Consider the following 20,247-nt stretch of genomic DNA (forward strand, 5'->3'; position numbering starts at 1 on the left):
GAGTGCGGGTGTGCAAAGGGCCTGTTCTCTCCGGGCCTTGTTACTGTCCCCACGCTAGCTCCCTCCTCCCACCCGTGACCCGGCGACCCCAGAGCTCCCGACCCAGGCTGGGATGTGGTCAGTGTCGTGGTCACTTTTGGACGTTGTGACCATCATCAGGTCACGAGCTGCCGGCGGCCAGTTCTCAAGTGTGACTTCAAGTGGGAACCACCCCCACCCCAGCAGTGCTGAGAGGCCGGAGCCAGCCTGCCTGCCTGCCTGGGCTGGGGTCCAGCTTTGCTGAGCGACTGTGGGCTGGTTACTCGACCTCTCTGGGCCTCAGTTTCCTCATCTGTACAAATGGGACGCAGGGCAGAGCAGCTCCCCACTCAGTCCCGTCATCTTGCCCTGGTGGCCCGGGTGCCTGTGGGTAGGGGAGGGGACGTGCAGGCAGGTTCCAGGGAGAAGCTGCTCTCTGAGACCAGAATTCCGCTGTCGAGCAGGAAGGCACCGCAGCCCCTTGGCCAGCTGAGCACGTGGCCATGGAGCGGGGAAGGGAGGGTCCGCCGCTCATGCCCCTACTGGTGATGGGCACCTTGGCCCAGGGGTCCCCACCGACGGTCAGGAACCCGGGATCCAGGCTGGGTCAGAGGCCGCTTGGCCGCGGAGATGTCGCCTCCCCCCTCTGAGCGGTTAGGGCAGCAGCCGCTATGTGGGTGGGTGAGGCTGGAGCAGAGGCCACGCTGCGCGGTGCAGGGTGAACGCCTGCTGCCTCGGGAGAGGCCGGGGCGTCCTGCGTCCTCATGGAGCCCAAACGCCACCGGCGAGCCAACCGTGGACTGGGTGGGAAGGCAGGGGTCCTAGACGGAAAGGTGACCCTGAGGGGCCTGAGGGCACGAGGTCCGCGTGCACGTGGGCGTGGAGAGTGCCGGCAGAAGCACAGCCCACACCAGGCTCCCGGGGGACTGAGCAGGGTGCCAGGTGGGCGGGGGGGTTGGTCCCGAGTGAGATGGGGGTCCCCTCGGGTTGCCTCAGGGAAAGTGGATGAGAGCAGAGCGGGGGACCCACCCCCGGCTGAGGGTCTGTGGGGAATGGCCCGCCATGGGCAGGGGGCTGCCCTGCCCGGCCCTCATCTTCCCTTGAGCCGCCGGCTGGAGTGTGAAGGGAGAGGGGTTGGGCAGCAGGGACCCGGAGAGCTGGGTATTTTTATCTTTGAAATGACCTTGTGCGCTCGAGGGGCTGGCTGTTTAAAATTCTGATATGCAGATGGCTGAGAGCTAGAATCTGAAATCCCCAAGGCGCATCTGGGAGGGTAGCTGCCACTGCCTTAGCTCTGTGGTCCCCGGTGCCCTCTGCCCATCAGGGTGCGCGGCCCCCAGTGACCCGCTGCCCCCTCTGTCTCCACACTTGACATCCAGAAAAAGCAGAGGGTCGTGCAGACAGGCAGCCCCCACAAGGGCTGAGAGCCCTGAGGGTCCCTTCCGACTGTGGGGTCCTGAGCCTGTCACCTACCTCATGACCCCCGTCGGAGCCTCTGTCCAGTGGCAGTCACCATGACCTCAGGCTCCTGGCCAGGTCATGAGAAAACGGAGGGAGGGCAGTGAATGGACGCTAGGCCTGGGTTTGGGGCCCCAGGCCTGGGTTTGGGGCCCCAGGGGTCCGGGAGCCTCCTCTGCAGCCAGATCTCGTGGGGGGTCCCCTCCACCCAGGGACTTGCCTGGGGTGGACCAAGCAGGTGTCACTCCTCTGCCCTCCCCACCCCACTGTGTCCCGCACAGGGGAGGTGAGAACGAGCACACATCCATCCAGGTCTCTGACAGCTTGTCTGGGAGGCAACGTGGTTCAGACATCCCGAGTTCAGGGCTGTCCACTGGGGGTGCCGTGCGGAGCTAGGGAGCAAGGTGATGAACCCAGGGGGCCCACAGGGGCTCCCCATTGGCTCTGGGGGCTAGTCAAGTGGCCTGGGCTCCACGGGTCCAGGAAAGAAGGGGGTGGCCAGTCCTATGACCTGGCTGTGTGATCAGAGCCCCAGGACTGGGGTCCCCTTCACCTGTAAGTGTCTCAGGGCCTGGAACTCTTTCCTGGTGACCACTGTTTACAGAACAAATTTCAACTGACTGAACATCAGGTATCGCCTTTTTTTTTTTAAAAAAAATTTTATTTACTTTTGGCTGTGTTGGGTCTTCGTTGCTGTGTGCAGGCTTTCTCTAGTTGCGGCGAGCGGGGGCTACTCTTCGTTGCTGTGTGTGGGCTTCTCATTGCGGTGGCTTCTCTTGTTGTGGAGCACGGGCTCTAGGCGCGTGGGCTTCAGTAGTTGTAGCATGCAGTCTCAGTAGTTGTGGCACACGGGGTTAGTTGCTCCACAGCATGTGGGATCTTCCCGGACCAGGGCTCGAACCCATGTCCCCTGCATTTTGCGGCGGATTCTTAACCAGTGCGCCACCAGGGAAGCCCTAGGTGTCACCTTCTTTTGCCTCAGCTTCATCCTAGGCCCTAGAGGCAGAGATGGGAAGGCTGGCCATGTCCCCACTCACTGCATGTCAGCAGAGGGGACAGCCAGGTGGTCGGGCCAGGACAGCACCGTAGGTGGGCCCCCCCATCCCCAAGGATAAATTGGAGTGGGCCGAGGGTGTTCGGGCAAGGAGCTGGCACGTGCAAAGACCCTGAGGTTTGGACGGCATGGGCGTGGCTGGAGCCTTAGACGCTGGAACGGGGTTGGGGAGAGATGAGACAGGGCACAAATGGCTCAGAGTTTGGGCTCAATGCCATGGACCGTAGGGAGACGCCTCCGTTTTCTTGGCTGTAAAATGGGGCGTGGGGTGTTAAGTGGGACGTTTGGTCAGCTGCCTTGCGGAGAGTGGGTTAGTGGGCTAGTACCTTGGGGCGCACGGGGAGGCGGGCAGCTGGTGGGAGGGGCCAGAGGATGCATCCGTGCCGTTTCCTGCCTGGGGACTGGAGCCCGCTCCACCCCCTACCCCCCCACTCCCGCCCCCGCGCCGGGGTTCCGGGGTTCCGAGGGCCTGCTGGAGGCTGGGAGTCCTCACGCCGGGAGCGTGAGCAAGGGCGATGGCTGCTATCTGGGCTGTACTCGGTGGACTAATCTCGCCGCCTGGTGTTTCTATGCAAACCTCAAGGTTTGTTATCGGGCGGTGGGCGGGCAGCTGAGGCAGGACGGCCTGTCCTGATGGACAGCTGGGGAGATGGGCCGATACGGCTTGGCCGCGCGTCCCCTCCCGCCAGCTCAGCATGTGTGGGTGGGAAAAATCATTTCAGCTCTTTCGCGTTATCACTGGGCCTGGCATTGCGGCCCCATAGGCCTGTTTATCTTAGATTAGCGGGCGGGGGGGGCGGTGAGGGGCACAGGAGGGGGCGATGGTGGATGGCAGGGTTCAGCCTGGGGTCAGACCCAGCAGCTGTGTCAGGAGCCACCTCTTCTCGGTACCCCAGGGAAGGGGGTCCAGCCCAGATGTCCCCCGAGGGCCATGTTCCTTGAAAACCCGCAGGGGGCCCTCCGCGCATCCTGACCCCCCACCCCGACAGCTGAGCAGGCCAAGACTCCTGGAGCTGGGGGGTCCTAAGGAGGGGCCGTGTGTGCCCGCAGTCGGCCTTCCTTCCCGGGTGTTTACTGAGCACCTACTGCGGGCAGAAGTGGCAGGTGTGTTGTGCGGTGGCACGGGCCGTAGAAACAAGGAGTGTGGGGTGTACAGCCCAGGGGCGGGCAAGAGAAGGAGGTCGTTTATTCACTCCATAAACACTTGTGTTTTAAGCACCTGGCTCGGTGCCAGCAGAGTCCAGGCCCCCAGAGAGCTGTTGTTCTCATCAGGGAGACAGAGACTAAATAATAGAGAAGTGAAAATGTCCCCCATCCGAGGAGGGGAGGCTCGGAATAAAGGGGGGGCAGTTCTGAGTAGGGTGTCCTGAGCCTCATGTGGGCAAAGACCAGAAAAGGGAGGGGAACCAGCTGCCTCCTGGGGACAGTGTACCAGGCGAGGGCACGGCCAGGGCGAGAGCCCTGAGGCCAGGGTGGGCCCGGCTGGGGCGAGGAGGGAGGGGGTGGGCTCAGAGAGGGGAGGATCCGTTCTGTAGGTGGTTGTCCTGGAAGTGGGGTTCGGGGGTTACGGGCTTCAGCCAGCGTGGGCCGAGGGTGAGCGACGGATACCTCGGCTGCCTGCTGTCTCCTGGGCCCTGAGCTCTTCCATGACACCCTCTCCAGCCCCTCCCCGGAGCATCGGTCCCCAGGCCAGGGTAGGGGCCCAAACCCCGGCCAGCATCCACCACCAAAGCTCAGAGCTGCCCCCCTCTCCGAGCAGGGCCGTGTGGGGCAGAGCTCCCAGGCCGGGGCCGAGGTGGGGACCGAGAGCCCGCGGCCTCTCCTTCGCGGCTGGCCTGGCCTGCACGGATGCCATGTCCTGCGCTGCCCAGTGGGCACCAGGGGCCCAGGCACCGGGCCACACACGGCACCCCAAAAAGGCCCTGAGCAGAGGGGCCTCCGCTCCCTGTACCCTGAGGGGCTGCTGAAGCCGTGGCCTCCCCCGTGGTCGGGCTGCTGACCCCTCAGCCCTGGGCAGTCCCCTCGCTGCGGTTAGCAGTTCTTCACCCTGGAGGTGCTGACCGCCCGGCACCATCAGCCTGGCCAGTGGGGAGCCGCCCTTTGGCCCAGTTCTGACTTCAGCGTCTGCCCCTGACGAAGGCCTGGGCGTCGGGGTCAGGTGGGGGCCAGGACCCATGAGAGGGGCAGGTGGTCAGCAGGCCGCTCTTCAGCGAGACTCAGCCGCCATCCTGTCAGACTCCCCTGCCGTGGAGCCCGTTCTGCTCGCTCACTTGCAATTTCATTTATTGAGCACCTACTGTGTGCTGGTCCCTGCGGATGCAGCCAGCCGCTGCCCTCCAGGAGCCACGGCCCAAGCAGAGAATGGTCAGCCGGGGCACAGAGGCTAAGCAAGGAATGTGACTGAGAAGTGCAGGGGGTGGCGAGCCCCTCCCCCTCGGGGATTTGCACCGAGAGCTCAGTGGCGGAGGCGGGGGCAGCCCTGCGGACACCTGGGAAAACTGCCTGCATGGCCAGCGCAAAGGCCCAGTGGTGAGACCATGGGGGGTGACCTGGGGGCAGCGGGAGGGCTGGTTGCCGCATGGTGAGTGGACTGTAGGGGCTCAAGGGTGGACCTGGGACCTGTGAAATGGGTGAGACGGGAACGTGGCAGCCGGTGCTGTGCTCACCGCATTTCACATGTGGGCACTGAGGCCCAGAGAGGTTCGGGGCAACTGAGCAGGGCCGGAGCCCACAGTCCCGCCCCCCAGCCCCGCCCCACGGGGTTCTCCTGGGTCCCCACTGTCCTGGCGGCGGCTGGGGGCCGATGCCTGGCCTCCTGCCCCGCGCTGCCCGCTGACCTCACCGCCTTCCGGGAGTGGCTATCTGCGGCCGTGGGCGCTAATCGAGCCGCTTCCTCCTCCGCCCTCCACCGGCTTCCTGCCCGGGCCGCCCCCCCAGGCTGGGCGTCTGAGCGTCCGCCTTTGCCCCACCAGGGCCTCCCAGACATCAGGGGGTGCAGGTCTGCCCAGCCCCACCTGGGAGCCTCTGGAGATGGCCGCCCCTTCTGGAAGTTTCCTTCCCAGTCGTCCTCCTGGGCCCAAGCTCAGACTCACCGTGGCCCAGCCGTGCGGCCTGGGACCCATCGGCTTCCCTCCCTACCGTTGCCTCCCTGGTGGAAAGCCCACGGGTGCACACGTGGGGGGACCTGGGATGACAGGCTGGCCTTCACGGCAGGCGGTCACGGCCACTCTGCTCTGTCGCCTTTGTCGGTGCCGTTGCCAGTGCGGACGGGTTCTCTTCCCAGGACCAGGGCGGGCACTGCTGCTGGCGCTGTCCCCAGGGCTTGTGCGGTCCCGGTTACTGGGGCCAGTACGGTCACCCTTGCCCCTGGTACCGTCCCCAGCACTGTTACCGTCCCGCTACTCCGGGCTGGCAGGGCCCTCGCCGCTGGTGCCGGGGCAGACCTGGCTTCTAGCTGTCACCTCTCCCTCTGGGGTCCTCGGGGCCGCGGCGCCCTCTCTGGGCTCGGGCTGCTCTTCTGTGGGACGGGGACAGGACATTCAGGCTGTCTGGAGGAACCGGATGGGCAGGGCAGCGGGGGGACGGGGGGTGGCAGCGTGTGCGTTGCGGCGGCCCCCTCCAAGCACGCGCGGGGTCCCACAGCCCCAGCTGGGGCGTATCGGGGTCCGGGGCCCACCGCCGGGGTTCTGGGCTCCGTCTGTCACGGGATCTCCCCGAAGCTCAGGGCACGGGCGGCTCTGCTGTGCCCACCTGACAGATGAGGAGACCGAGGCTGGGCGAGCTGAGAGTGTCTCCCAGACCCGGGACGGGAGCCGCCCGGCCCGGCCCCTGATCTGATGCTGTCCCCTGAGCCCCCACCCCGTGCGGCGCTGGGCTCTTCATTTATTTATTTATTTGTTATTAGGCCTCTATCTCTGCGCGTAACTTCTTATTTCCTCACCGCATGTTTCCATTACGGCGGCGGTGGATGCAGCCGATAAGATCGGTCCCTGGAGATGGGACAAAGGGGCCGCCATCGGCTTGAGGGCTGGTCATATCCTGCCCGAAAGGGCCGAGCGGGGCCTGAAATGAGCGATGCTATCGGGGGTTTATTGTGTGTTGGGGGGGAGGGGTCCTGCCTCCTTGGCCACCCCCTCCCCCTGCAGGCGGAGCCTCTGTGGCCACCCCTCCTTGGCCCCATCCCCCCACAGCACGCCCCAGCCCCCGTGCCTCGGGCAGATGGCCCTGGCATCCACCCGGCTGTCCCAGGTCCACCCGTGGTCTCTGTGGGGCTGGGAGCTGCTGGGTGCAACAGGCACCAGGCCGTCCACCCCCAGCCCCGCGAGCGCTCACACACGTCCAGGTGCTCAGGCTGGAGCTGCCCGAGCCCCTCAGGGTGCTGAGATGCCCCTGCCTTGACTCAGCAGTTCAGCTTCTAGGAATTTACCCCCGAAAAATCATCTCAGCGCGGACAGGCGTAGGGTGGTGGGGACAGACATCACAGCCGTGTGGAAAATAGCAAGCCATTTATTTTTTTATTTCTGCTCTGGCCGGCAGAATTTCTCCAAGAAAGGGGAGAAATGATTCTAAAAGAAGCAAATTGCACGCAGATACCCGTGCTGCTGTGCCCGTGCGTGCGTCTTCCCACGAACACCCAGATCCGGGGCTGACGTTGGTGCAGCCCCACCGCCGCCCACCACCTTCCCTGGTTCCTGGGCCCTGGCCCCTGAAGGCCCGGGACCTTGCTGGGTCCCAGAGGGCAGGAGCAGTGACCTTGGCGGGTGACAGCACCGGGTCCCGAGGCTGAGACCCTGGCGGTGGTGGCACGGTGCTCGATCGAGGGCCCAGTGGGGGAGCCCTGGGTGTTCCTGGACAGGAGGGAGCTGTGTCTGGGGTGGGGACCAGCCTGGGCCTGGTCTGTCCTCCAAGCCTCCTGTTCCCGGGCCCCTCCCCAAGCATTATTCCTCCTTATCTCCCCCTGAAGGGGCAGGAAGGACAGAGCACTGGATAGGGGTCGGGGGCCTGGACTTGAACTCAGTCACCCCATCGCACTGTGTGGCCAGGTTCCCTCTGACCCTCGGTCTCCTCGTCTGTGAAGGCGGGGAATAACCACCCCTTAGGGCATGTGGTGGTTTGAGGACTAAGTCATCAGTGCCCTGAGAGCAGGTGTCTGCTGGTTCCACGCGCTACGGTGAGCGCGCACGGCTTACGAGAGGGGCTTTAGCAGTTCCCTCGTGCTGGTCCTCCTCAGGGGCCCTGGGGCCCAGTGTGCCAGTCTGAGCCATGGCACCTTGGGCAGGACATAGCGCTCGCCGGGCTCAGCCTCCTTTGTGGGCGGAGCAGCCAGGGTGCTCATAAAGGACCCGCAGGCGTTCAGGGCCCACCACGTTCTCTGGAAGGAGCTTCTTATTCCCTAAAGGGCCGGTCCTGCGGGGTGGTGCAGTGTCAGGACATTCTCGATGGTGTTGGCCAACCGCAGTGCCCGCTGCTGCCCCTTGGGCGGGGGTAGGACGGGACTGGCCCGAGGCTGGGGGCAGCGCCGAGGTCCTGGCAGCGGCAGGGCAGGGCACCCTCCCTTTACCCCCTTGACCACCCGGCCTCCACCCAGACCCTCGCTTGCCCTCATGCCCACCCCTCCTGCCCATCTGCAGCAGAGAGACGGCGCTCCGAGGGACAGGAGGGTGGGGCCCGGGGACACAGGGAGCAGGGTGGGCCGCCGGGCCAGCTGGGAGGCGGTGAGCTGGAGGCTGACCGGAAGGAAGGGCCCGCGGTGGCGGTGGCGGTGGCTCCTGGAAGAACAGGGTCGGGCCGGGAGGCCCGGGCTGATAGGAGCCTGGTAAGCTACTTGCCCAGGAGGTGTTTTCTTTACCTTATCTCACCGGTCCTGCTTCCAGCCCACCCTCCAGGACCAGGCTGGGCTGGGGAGAGCCAGGGGCCCCCACCCATCCCTGTTCTCAGGCCGCAGGGTCTCCCAAGACCAAAGGGCCAGGGACTGCGGGGCCCTCCGCCCACTTCACAGGTGGGAAGGCTAAGGCCCAGGGACCCAGGGCGCCTTTTGTTTTTTAAGCTTTTTGAGAAGGCTGGAGAGACCTCAAGGCCTCCCATTTTGAGGCCCCCGGGGAGCCGCGGTGCTCAGGCTCTGTGGGACGGGGGGCAAGGCTCTGACCCGGGTGGGGATGGTGAAGGGGCCGTCAGAAACCTGGTGTGGGGCTGGGCCCATGCTGCGCTGTTGGCTGTCCCCAGGCGGTCCCAGCTCCACCATTAGCTGGGGCCAGGGTTCAGCCCGATAAAGACAGGCTGTTGTTCTGTGTCAAAAAATCAATAATCCCCAGCGATGTCCCAGTGATAGGAGGAGAAGTTCACGGCACCAGCTGGCGGGGGCGGAGGGGGGTGGGCAGGGCCAGGGCTCCAGAACCTGGGGGCCGCCCGCCCTGCCCGGCCATTACCCGGCTGGCTGGTGGGGCCGATCCACGGTGGACTCCAGGCCCAGGTGCTTTTAGGACACAGCCAGCTGACAGTGACCCTGGCCCAAGGGGCTGACATTCTAGCGGAGAGACTGGGAGTCAGTAGAATACACACGTGGACTCCACGGTGCTGGACGTGGTAGCAGCTCAGGGCACCGCAAGCCGGCAGAGGTGGGGAGGGGTCGGCAGCCGATGGCGGCGCCCCAGTGCACGCGTGAGGGGACTCGGGAACACAGGTCCAGCCAGGGCGTGCCCCCAGAGGGCCCTCCCCAGCCCGGGCCCTGTGACAGGCACCGTGCCTAGCGCCCATTGGCCCACGTTGGGCCGGCCGCAGTGCCGCCCTGCCAGCCCCCTCTGCCGTCGGCTCCAGGAACCTCGCCTGCCTGCCGGCTCCACCCCACGCTCGGGCTGCCCCATGTGACGCAGCCGCCGGGCAGAGCCTGGCAGGAGACGGGAGGCGGACAGGCAGCAGGTGTGGGGGGCAGGGGTGTCCCCCCCCGAGGGAGGGCCTTGAGAGGCTCTCTCGGGTCTGAGCTCTGGAACCCTCTCCAGTGCAGCCCCTGCCACCGGCCACTGTGAGTGCAGGGTCTGTGGGCAACTTCTTAGGAAGGACATTCTGGGCTTGAAGCCCTTTGAAAACCTCTGGCCTGGAATGAGAAGGCCACCCCGTCCAGGCAGGCTCAGGCTCTGCACAGCCTGCCCGGCCCGGAACTCAGGGGGCTGGGTGCCGGCAGAGGGCACCAGGGCCAGCAGAGAGGTGTGAGACTTCCCCAGGCGGCGGTAGGACCAGGGACATCCAGGGGCCGCTGGGGGCAGCTCCCAGGAACGTCCTCTCCTCTGACGTTCCCCGTCAGGGAAATGGGCGTCCATCCATCTTGGTCACAGTCACAGCTCCAGAGCCGGGCCCTCAGTAACATAAACAGCACAACAGTGATGGGGCGAGCTTGGCCTCAGGATGGGCGCGGGCTGGGGCGGCGTCCTAGGGAGAGGTGCTCACCGTCCGAGGGCAGCAGCAGGTCGCGGCCCTGCAGGAACCAGAGCCTGGCTCGGCCATGGTGTCCGCTTCCCCCAACGAGGCCAGAGATCCCAGGCCGTACGTGACATCTGGTATTTAACCTGTGACAGCCAGTCCCCATTTTCATGTGTGCCCTCAACTCATAGCTCCCCGGCCCCTCCAGCTTCCTCTCCCAATTCTGGTCCCTCCTGCCAGGGTCCGGGCCCTCCGAGGGGCTCTGTGGGGACGCCCGGGCTGGTGGAGACCCTCACCCAGCCCCGGAGAGCGCTTGGAGGATTAACAGCTCAAGTGGCTTTGCTCCTGAGCCAGCGCTCACGTGCGCCCACGGCTCCCTCAGCCCGTCTTCCCTGGAGGGTGCACGTCAGCTTGTTCCTGCCATCTAGGCTGTGCTGTCTGCCGTGCGGTCGGGGTCCTGGGGCCGGGCCTGTGTGCAGGGCTGGCGTCGGGAGTGTTTCCTGCCCCACTCAGCTCCGTTGCCGCCACCTGTGAAATGGGGATGGGACTGTGCTTGGGGTCCGGAGCGTCCGGCCCCTTGATGTGCCAGGTTTGCTGTGAGTGACGGCACAACGCCCACCCTGGGGTCGTGGCCTTGGGGTCAGAGGGATCTGGGCTTCACTCTCCTGTGCTACTTGCTGGCCATGTGACCTCAGACGGTCCCTTGATCTCTCCAACTGCTTTTCTCAACTGGAAGAGAGCAGAAGAAACGGACCGCACCCATTTTTACCCCAAGCTTTTTTAACCATGTTCCCTTGACACTTTGTCCCCATGAGTCACACATGAGAGCCGGAGTCTTTCCAAAGGCGCCGTGGTCACTGGTGACACCCAGGGTTAGGATCAAGCTCCGCCCCTTTTTGTTTCCTGATGTGGCATTCAGGTGTGGCCTGATCCAGGGGACGGGCCAGTGCCCCATGGCCCTGGGTCTCCTGGTCCTGGAGCCCCAGGCTGCATGGGCCTGTCAGCCTTCTTCCTGCCCTGAAAGGCGGCACAGCGCAGAGAAAAGCCTGTCGGCAGCCAGGGTGGGAGTCTCGCCAGGGCCTGGGCCTGGGCAACCAGCCCAGATGGGAGAAGCTGCACGGCTCCGGCAGATGTGCGGGCCGCCTGCGGAGCAGCTGGCTGCCCACCACGCACGGTCCCACAGCCCTCCGCATGCCCCAGGGCCCAGGTCTCCCCCTCCTCGGGGCCTTGTTGCCCCGTCTGTAAACAGGAATCAGAAACGGGCCGACAAGGTGGAGCCCAGAAGTGGGGGTGTCCCGAGGAGCTGATGGGAATTTGCTGTCTGCTGGCCGTTTCTCTCCAGGCCCCATTTGCCCCCTCCCGCCGGATCACGGGAGGGTCACACGCGAGCAGGGCCTCGCATCCACGCAGACGAACCCTCCCCTCCCAGCCCAGAGGCTCCATGACCACAGAGCAGAAGGGAGGGAGAGCAGCCCTGGGCCTTGAGTGTCCAGACGGGCCCCCGCAGCCTCGGGGGCGCCCGCCCCACATGGTCGGGCTCTCGCCTCTCAGGCCGCCCAGGAGGTGGTCTCCTGTGCCTGCCCGGGAGCCCTGTTCGGTGTATCCACGAGATGAGGGCTCTGCCCCGCCACGGGCAGCAACCCCACAGCGCACCGGGGCCGGGACACCCGGGCAGACGGCTGCCGGCGGCTGCAGCTGTGTTCCGCTGCCGCGGCACTTGCCGTGGAGGCGAGCACGGTGGTCACGTGGCACCACGCCTGGGCTGCAGGAAGCCCATCAGCGCTGAGAGCAGCCACTGGTGTCGTCTGTTTGGGGGATGGGTCCCCCCCAGGCCCAGAGGGGCCGAGAGCCTGGCCAGGGTTGTGCAGGGACTGCAGCTCAGCCCAGCCGGCCCCCTGCCAACTTCCCGTGGTCACCGAGCACCCACCCTGCCGGGCCCTGCCCTTCGGCCCTGCACCTGTTGTGTCATGTGACCTTGCAACGAGGGAGGTGGGCACTCTCATCCCCCACTTCACACGAGAGGAAGCCACGGGCAGAAAGGGACACGCCCTGGTACCGACCCAGGTCCTGGAGCCTCGGGGCTGACGGGGGTCAGGCCTCATCCCCTGGCAGCTGGCTTACTAGGAGCTCCCTCCCCCCGCCAGGCATCTCAGTCCCAGAAGGGCAGGGACAGCCCTGTTGCTGAGAGCTGCAGGACAGACACCACCTCCACCCCCTGTCCCCTTATCTCTCTGTCTTCCTAGGGCCTCAGCTGCCACCCAGTCAGGACGGTCAAGTTGGGGGCAGGAAAACGGCTGGGCTTGAGAGCTGGTGACCATGGGCAGGTCCCACCACCATCAGTTCCGGACCATGGGGGGCCCAGTGAGCTGCATCTGCAGTGGGAGGGGCTGAGCCAGCATATGAGTGAGCAGGCCAAGGGGACAGCGAGGTGGCTCGCCCCGCAGACCCCCACTGACCCCGCTGCCTGGTCTGCTGCGTGACCTTGAGTGAGGTGCTTGCCCTCTCTGGGCCTGGTTCCACGTTGGTGGAACCCCTCGGGGCCCACAGCCTCCCAGCCCGCCCTGCTCTGGGCCCAGGCCCTTGGAGACTTCTAGAACCCTGCAGGGGGGGGGCCTGCTCACCCCTGGCGTTTTCTCTCCCTCTCTTCTTTTTCTCTCCCTTTTTTGTGACTTTTATCAAAGGCAAACAGCGTGATCCTGAGATAGGGCCACTCCCGACAAAGCCAGGGCCAGCTGGCCCCAGGGAGCCGCAGGGTGGGGCCGGGCGGGATTAGATAAGTGGGTGCTGGCAGTGACCCCAGGGTGGGCGCCCACACGCGGATCCCAGAGCCCACTGTCCAGGGCGGGGGCTGCCGGGCGGCTGGCCTTTGTACCCTGGAGGCCAGTGGCCATTAGCACAGAGCCTGGCCCCTGGAAGGAGGGGCCAGCCGGCAGGGCGCAGGAGGCCTCCCTGAGCTCACCAACACTCCTGCAAACAGCAAGGCTACCCGGCCAGCGCTGCCAGCCAGCCTGCGGGGCCATGGCTCGGTGAACCTGGGGCCTAGGGGGGCTGGGCTTGGTGGGCCCCGGAGCCAGATGGGTCCGGGTTGGAGCCCTAGATTCTCTGTCAGAAAGGAGCTCAGGTCTGGTGGGGTGACTGCAGCCCTTGCTGCGCAGCCTGGAGCAGGTCTCGAGCTCTCTGGGTGTTATTGAAGGAGGGCGCCAAGGGCTCCAGAGTGTGGGGCAGAGCCAAGTCTGAGGGCAGCTCCGTGCAGCCCTGGCGGGGCCGTAGGCCTCGGGACACCCGGGCGCCGGGGGAGAGGAAACGCGGGGCCGGCCACGCCGACCGACAGGCTGTCTCGACTCTCGTCGCAGCCGCCAGCCCAGCAGGTGAACCGAGGCTCAGCGAGAGCCGGGCAGAGGCAGGCAGGACTCGGCCCGCTTGTTGACTGCAGACCCCATTTCTGCCAGCCGCCACCCCATCTGCTGGGCTCCCAGGATGGGGTCCTGAGCCTGGCCTGGGGCGGCGATGCCCCGTCCTGCCTCCTTCCCCTGGCCCCTCGGGACGCCGTCGAAGGGTTTTAAGACCTAAACAGGTGTTTAAATCGCAGAAATGTGCAAAGGCTGAATTTTCTCATCCGGATCCTCGCAGATGCTCGGGGGTGAAATTGAATCCCAGCGCGGCGTATTTGCTCTGGAAACGACGTGTGTGGGGTTGTACGACAGAATAACTTAGGCTTTGTCCTGACTCTGTGCCGGTAGTGATGGCCCGACCCCCGTGGGGAGGTCCACCCAGGCAGCGCAGGGCTTGCCCCCTCCTCCAGAGGAGACCAGGCTGCGGATGGGGAAACGTGAGGGCAGAGCAGGGAGAGCCAGCCCTGCAACGGGAGAGCGGGGGCTCGCCTGCTGCCCCTCACCTCCCCTGCAGCAGCCTCTCCCCGCCCTCTTCTCTGTCGCCTCCTGCCTGTGACTAGGAAGACCCAGAAAAGGGTGTCAAGGCCCTGGCCAAGAGCATGCTGGGGCTCTGGTTCAAATCCTTCCTGCCAGCTGTGTACCTTGGGCCTCTCCCTCCGTACGCTGGGGGGAATAACTGCGGCATGGCTGGGAGGAATCCCTGTGAATTACGCCAAGCGCTTGACTAAGGCTCGATAAACAGAAGCCAGGAAGTGTGTTAGGACTGGGAGTTCCCAGGGCAAATGGCATCACCCCTGCTGTCCAGCTGTGGGGACGGAGGCCATGGTACAGAGGTCAGGGAGGACTCGGCCACGACCTCACCGGAGCTGGAGTTCTCTGTGCCCCGCTCTGGAGCTGGGAGGAGGAAACAGAGACATGGGTCACAGGAGGCTGCCAGGGCAGAGGACATCTCCACCTGGAAGTCCACCCTGACTGGCCCACCATTGGAGCTGCCGCCACCCATGTTTCCTGGGAGCCCAGAGGGCAGAGGCCATGCCTCCCTCAGCTCTGCCCCAGGTACCCACGTCGGGTTTTGTGAGTCCAGAGGCTGGGTTCTGGCCCCACCTCCGGCCCGGGCTCGCAGTGTGGCTTGAGCACTCCTGGGCCTCCCTGGGCCCCAAGTTTCCTGTCAGTGTGGTTGGGAGCTGACCACTTCCATGGCCACCACTGTCTAGGTCCTCCAGCTCTTTCAGAGGCCGTTTAAGAATAGCTGTGTCTTCCTGTCTGTCACTCTCCCAGCCAGCTCCCATCCCCAGCTCAGCATCTCCTGCCCCCAGCCCCTTCCTCACTCATTCATACTTTCATTCATTCTCAACCTTGAACTGAGCCTCCACCAGGTACCCAGTCTGCGAGGAGTAGGTGGCCTTGCCTCTCCTGACCCCCGTTCTTTGGGATACAGTTTTATTTCTTGTTGGGAGAGGGTCTCTGATAGGTGCTAACTGGGCTTTAACACCTGCTTGACTGTGCAAGGGGTTGGGCAGGAACTGGGAGCTGGAAATAGTTTATCTGAGTGGATGGATGTTGAACATCACCAGGGCCACCGTAGACAGTTGCACAGGTTGTGCACTGCACAAGGGCACTGAATGAGCTGGGGCTGAGATCCAGCCATGTTCCCATCATGGAGCCAGGCATCTGCTATGGCCCTGCATCCACCCACATGGGGTACCCTTTCTAATGCCCAGCCTCTCAGGGACGGCCTCCCCTGGACCAGGGAGGGGGCTTCCAGTGGCGACCACTGCCCGATCCTCAGCCCACATCGCTCAGATCCCTGGCCTCCCTGCCTTTCCCAGGCCTCGACCATCCCCCAGCAAGCCCTGAGTGGTGGGTTCTGCCCCGTCGTGCAGAACGGCCGCCTTTATCAGGAGCCGTCCTCCCTCTGGTGGTGCGTGATACCCAGGAGATGGAGTGGCTGCCACGGGAAGCGCCAGCCACGCTGTTATCTGGGAGCTGGGGCTGCCAGCCCTGGGGCGCGATTAGGAGCCACGGCAGTTTGTCTGTGGTGCAGCGTGGGCGGGTGTGGGGGCTCACTGGCTCTGCCCCTTCCTCTGGGGGGCTACCAGTACTGGGGATGAGCTAGGGCCAGGGCTCTGAGAGAGGGGCCTCAGGACCCCACAGGTGCAGCGAGCCAGGGGTAGACTGGGGGCCTGGGGCTGCACCCCACCCCCGCTCGCCCGCGGAGTGAGCTGGGCCAGCCACCTCCGGCCCCGCCGTGTCCCTGAGTCTGTGTGGGACTTGGCCCGCACTGGGGAAGACTGGACTGAATTCCCCCCTCCTCTGCCCCCCAGGAAGGTGGGCGCCGGCCTCAGATGGGCGGCACTGTCCCGTACTGGGGGGCCCAAGCCTGACAAGCCAGGAACAGGCCCTAGACACTGAAAGGAAAATATGTGACGGCAACAGAGGGAGTCGTGGTCTCTATCCCTGGCTCGTCTGTGGTCCCAGCAGCACAACTGAAGTCCAGAAAGGGTGTGGGCCGACCCCATGCGGCTTAGCGCAGGTCTGGCTGTCTGGACGGGCACCGGCCATGTGTTGGGAAGCGGGATGATTCCGCCTTGACCCCACCGTCCTGAGGGGGCGGATGGGAGGGGGCAGGTGGTACCCAGCTCAGCCCACGGTGGGCTCCCCAGCCAGCCTCAGAAGGAGAGCGTGGACCCGTCGGATGGCTGGCCAGACCATTTGGATGGACAAGTGAATGCCCAGCAAACCTGCCTTTAGACAGCCTCTCCCCACACGCCCACGCCCTGGGGCCAGCTGGGCGGGGTACCAGAGACCCAAATATACCCAGGACAGCAGCGGCCCGGGCTCAGATCCTGGCATCCCACTGCCAGCTATGTGGCCTCTCGGGGCCTCAGTTTCCTCATCTGTATTGTGGGGGGGACCAGGAGAGGGCCGACATCATAGGGCCATTCGGGCAGGAATGGGCGACCGCATGCCGGCTGGCACCCTGCAGGCCGGAGGGGGGCGCCATGGGCAGAGTCCTGGCTGGGACCCTGGCATCCTGGGTGCACAGGTAGAGGACACGGCCCCTTGTGGGCGGGCTGCAGAGTGACATGGCCGGCCTCTGTCCCCCTCGCCGCGAGGCCGATAAAGGGCGCCGCCTCCTGGCCACGTCCTGGTCCCCTGCCATCTTATCTGCCCTGGGGAAGACAAGGACCCAGTTAGAACATTGTAGCCGGGCCTCCTGGTGTATTTACACGTTATCTGTGCCATTAGGCCGGCGGTTATCTGATAATCGGGCCCATTAAGGCCACAGCCCGCCCGATCGGGGATCCAGGAAGCAGGGCCAATGCAGCAGCGCTTGCTCGGGGCCCAGGCCAGGCCACGTGAGGCCTCTGTGGGCCCAGGCAGCCCAGGTGGCACCCGAGGCACAAGGCGGCCCCGCCCTCCTGGGCAGAGGGCGCGTGGCCTGGGGAGAGACTGCCCTGGGAGGGCACGGCCACCATCATCCCCTCGGCTTTGAGGACACTGAGGCTCGAGACGGCAGGTAACGTGCCAGGTGTGCGTCTCCCAGGGCGGCCCGGGCAAATTCACACCACCTTGCTGCCTCGAAGCATCAGAAGTCTACTCTCTCACAGCTCTGGAGCCAGAAGTCCCGGATCACGGCTTGGGCAGGGCCGCATTCCCGCAGAGGCTCAGATGCAGTGTCCCCCCAGCTGTATCCCACCAGTCCCCGCCCCGTCTTCAAGTGGACTTGTTCCTGTGCCTCTTTTTTTCTGTGTGTCTCTTACGAGGACATTTGTCATTGGCCGTAGGGCCTACCGGATAATCCGATGGTCTCAACTTGAGATCCGATCTCAATCACATCTGCAAAGACCCTTTGTCCAAACAAGGGAACGTTCCCAGGTTGCGGGCCACCGTCCAGCCCCCCCCACAGGTCACGTGGGTCGTGCGCTGAGGCCGGGCTGAACCTGGGAGCCCACCTGCAGACCTGTGCGACCCCAAGCTCCCTCCTTGTGAGAAGGGCTGTGGTGGGGCTCCTGGCAGAGGCCCGTCTGTCCACGTCAACGGAACCGAATCCTGCCGGGGGCCGGGCACAGAGGCCACTCCCCTAGCTGACACAGGAGCCACAGCCCGGGCCACGCAAGCTGGCAGAGTCCGGGAGCTTGGCCCTGATCACAGCACAGGTGGCCGCGGCCCGCGAGCCTTAGGCCCTCAGCCGGGCGACAGGCCGCTTGGACAGGCAGCCGCCGACCAAGGGCCTCGGCAGGAGTTGGGTCCAGACCTTTCCAGAGAGCAGGCAGGGGTCCTGCAGGGAGTGATGCTGGCGCTACCCGAGCGCAGTCCGGCTGTGCCGAGGGCCTCGGCCAGCAGTGGGCGGGGGAGGGGAGGAACACTTGGCTCCAGGCCTGGCTCCCCATGCTGGGCCCTGTGCTGAGATGCTAAGAGGATTGGGAGGTGCGGGGTCCCAGCATTTCACAGCTGCCCACACGGTCGTGCTCTGCGGATTCTGGGGCTCCAGCTGATGGGAAGGGGCTGGGAGGACCGTGTGGAGGGGACGGGAGGCGGTCTCAGCGGCGTCATCATCCTCCACTCTGCCTGCCCCCACGTGAGGAGTAGGGGTGACCCGGCTCCGTGTGTGCACCCTAGGCTGTGCAAGGCACACGCGTCCCAACACAGCCGCCAAGGTCCCGCCGAGCGGTGCGCCCACCTGCTCAGTGCAGCTGCAGGCGCCCCTGCTGTCCTATCTCTGCGACCTGCCGTCCCCAGAACAGGTCTCACTTCAGGGGCTGGCCTGGCCCCCAGGACCTGGCACCAGCCACCATCCCCATAACCTGGGCCAGGGCCACCCTCCCGCTTCTGCCCTCAGCCCCCCAACTGCTCCCGGGGGGGCGGGTGCCGCAGGACAGACTGGACCTGGGACCTGGACCTCCTCACACCTCTGACCTCTCTCCCCGCAGATGAGCTGAAGCTGCTGCTGCAGGACGGACAGAGGTGCGTGCGGGCTCGGCGCAGCCTCGCCGAGGGCCTGTCCTGGGGCCCGTTCCGCGGGAGCATCCAGACCAGAGCCTCGTCCCCCGGGCAGGCAGAACCGGTAAGGAGCCCTGACCTCGGCCGCAGCGGCCAGGACAGTGTCTGGCCCAGGGCACAGGCCCCTTCAGCCCCCTGAGCCAGGCCCGGGCTAGACTCCCGTGCAGAAGCAACTGCCACTCCACGTGAAACATGTCAGGAGATGCAGGGAGGAGTTAACTGCCTGGGAACACAGGGAGGGCTGCCTGGAGGAGGTGACACGGGGCCTCTGCGACCTCGGGGTGACACAGGGAGGGCTGCCTGGAGGAGGTGAGGCGGGGCCTCTGGGACCTCGGGGTGACAGGGAGAGCTGCCTGGAGGAGGTGAGGCGGGGCCTCTGGGACCTCGGGGTGACAGGGAGAGCTGCCTGGAGGAGGTGATGCGGGGCCTCTGCGACCTCGGGGTGACACAGGGAGGGCTGCCTGGAGGAGGGATTCTTTCAGCAGGCACTTAATGAATGAGTAGACGTTGGCGAGGCAGAGAAAGAGAAGGGCTTTCAAGGGAGGGAAGCAATAAGGAACCAAGTGGTGGGACTGGACCTGGCCTGTGGCTGGGGAAGCAGGCAGGGACTACCCCCCGGCACTGGGCTTCACGAGTGGGGCCACCCCTCGTGGTAAGCGAGGTGGTTATTCGTTGCGTTTCCGCGCCTGTGGCCCCCAGACGACAGGGAGAGGGCGCTGCCTGAGCGTCTCTAGCGCGCGCCGACGACCACTGGGCTGTCGTTTGTCTCGGGGTTGCTGCTGAGCTGCTCTCAGTTGTTGGCAAGTCGGTGTGGCGTCCTCTCGCAAAGGGTACAGATGCTCATTTTAAAATACGTTTCGGTTAAGCAAGGGCGTTGACGTATGGGAAGCAAGTGTGGGGCGGTGGAATGGGCACGTACGGTGTGGTGGGAACCGGGAGGGGCCTGTGCTGGATGAGAGTTCATGGTGACGCTTGCCTGGGAGGCCGGGCAGCACCCGGGTTGGTCCCCTCAAGCCCAGGCTCAGGTGCCCCAAATGTGCCACGGCCTGGGCCCTTCTGATTCCTGACGTGGCGTTCAGGCGTGGCAGGCGCCCTGTGACGCTGGGCCTCGTGGGCCTCTGATGGGCCTTCGCTGGCAGTGGCGGGGCTGTGGGGGGGCTTCCCGCCAGCCCTGCGCCTGGAGGCCAAATGCTGCCTTAACAGCTGGGACTTGGCCTGCAGCAGGGCTGGTAGAGAGCCGTGGGCAGGATCCCCAGCTGCAGCTCTCGGACTACAGCTCACAGCCCGCACCCACTCCCGTGTGCAGTGAACCCTGAGCCGTGGGTCACGCTGCCTCAGAACCTCAGCGCTGGGGCCCGGGCCTCGGGAGATTGGAGACGTCTCAGCTGAGGCCCCTGGGCTGCCCACGCTGCCTCTCCCAGCTGAGTGGCCAGGTTCAGAGGGGCGGTGCTCACCCAGACCACTCAGCCAGGGGGTGGGAGCCGGCCCAGGACCAAGGGCCCCCACTTTCAAGGCCAGGCCGTCCCCATGGCACAGGGTCCATGTCCTGGGGTCTCCTACCCTGTGGCTGTTTTGCCGTGTGCCCCCAGGCAGGCCTCCACCTCTCTGAGCTTCTGTCTCCTCGGCCTTTGGGACCTCAGCGGGGGGACCCAGGGGAGCCCTGAAGGGTCCTTGAGACCTGCAAGGTCCTGCAGACCCTGCAGCCTCCCCGCAGAGGAGAGGGTGGGCAGAGCAGCAGTTCCTCTGTGACGTGGTGGCCTCCCAGGGCAGCCGGGCGGGTTAAACGCCGTGATCCACGTGTGGTGCTTACCCCAGGGCGTGGCTTGGCAGGCAGCATGGCCAGGGAGGGATGACCCTCTTGCCCCGTGGCCCCAAGCAGGGAGAAAGCAGTGGGAGCTCAAGCAGGGA

General features: G+C 65.3%; 1 protein-coding gene across 1 annotated transcript in view; it reads left to right on the forward strand.

The window, feature by feature from the left end:
- The window catches only part of ZFPM1 (zinc finger protein, FOG family member 1), a 66,969-nt gene that overhangs the window by 31,165 nt on the left and 15,557 nt on the right, over nt 1–20,247 (forward strand). Inside the window, 1 exon segment of the mRNA XM_060000914.1 lies at nt 18,270–18,403. Within this exon segment, the coding sequence (XP_059856897.1) occupies nt 18,270–18,403 (134 nt within the window).

This window comes from Delphinus delphis, chromosome 20 (assembly GCF_949987515.2).
Source record: "Delphinus delphis chromosome 20, mDelDel1.2, whole genome shotgun sequence".
Lineage (NCBI taxonomy): Eukaryota > Metazoa > Chordata > Mammalia > Artiodactyla > Delphinidae > Delphinus > Delphinus delphis.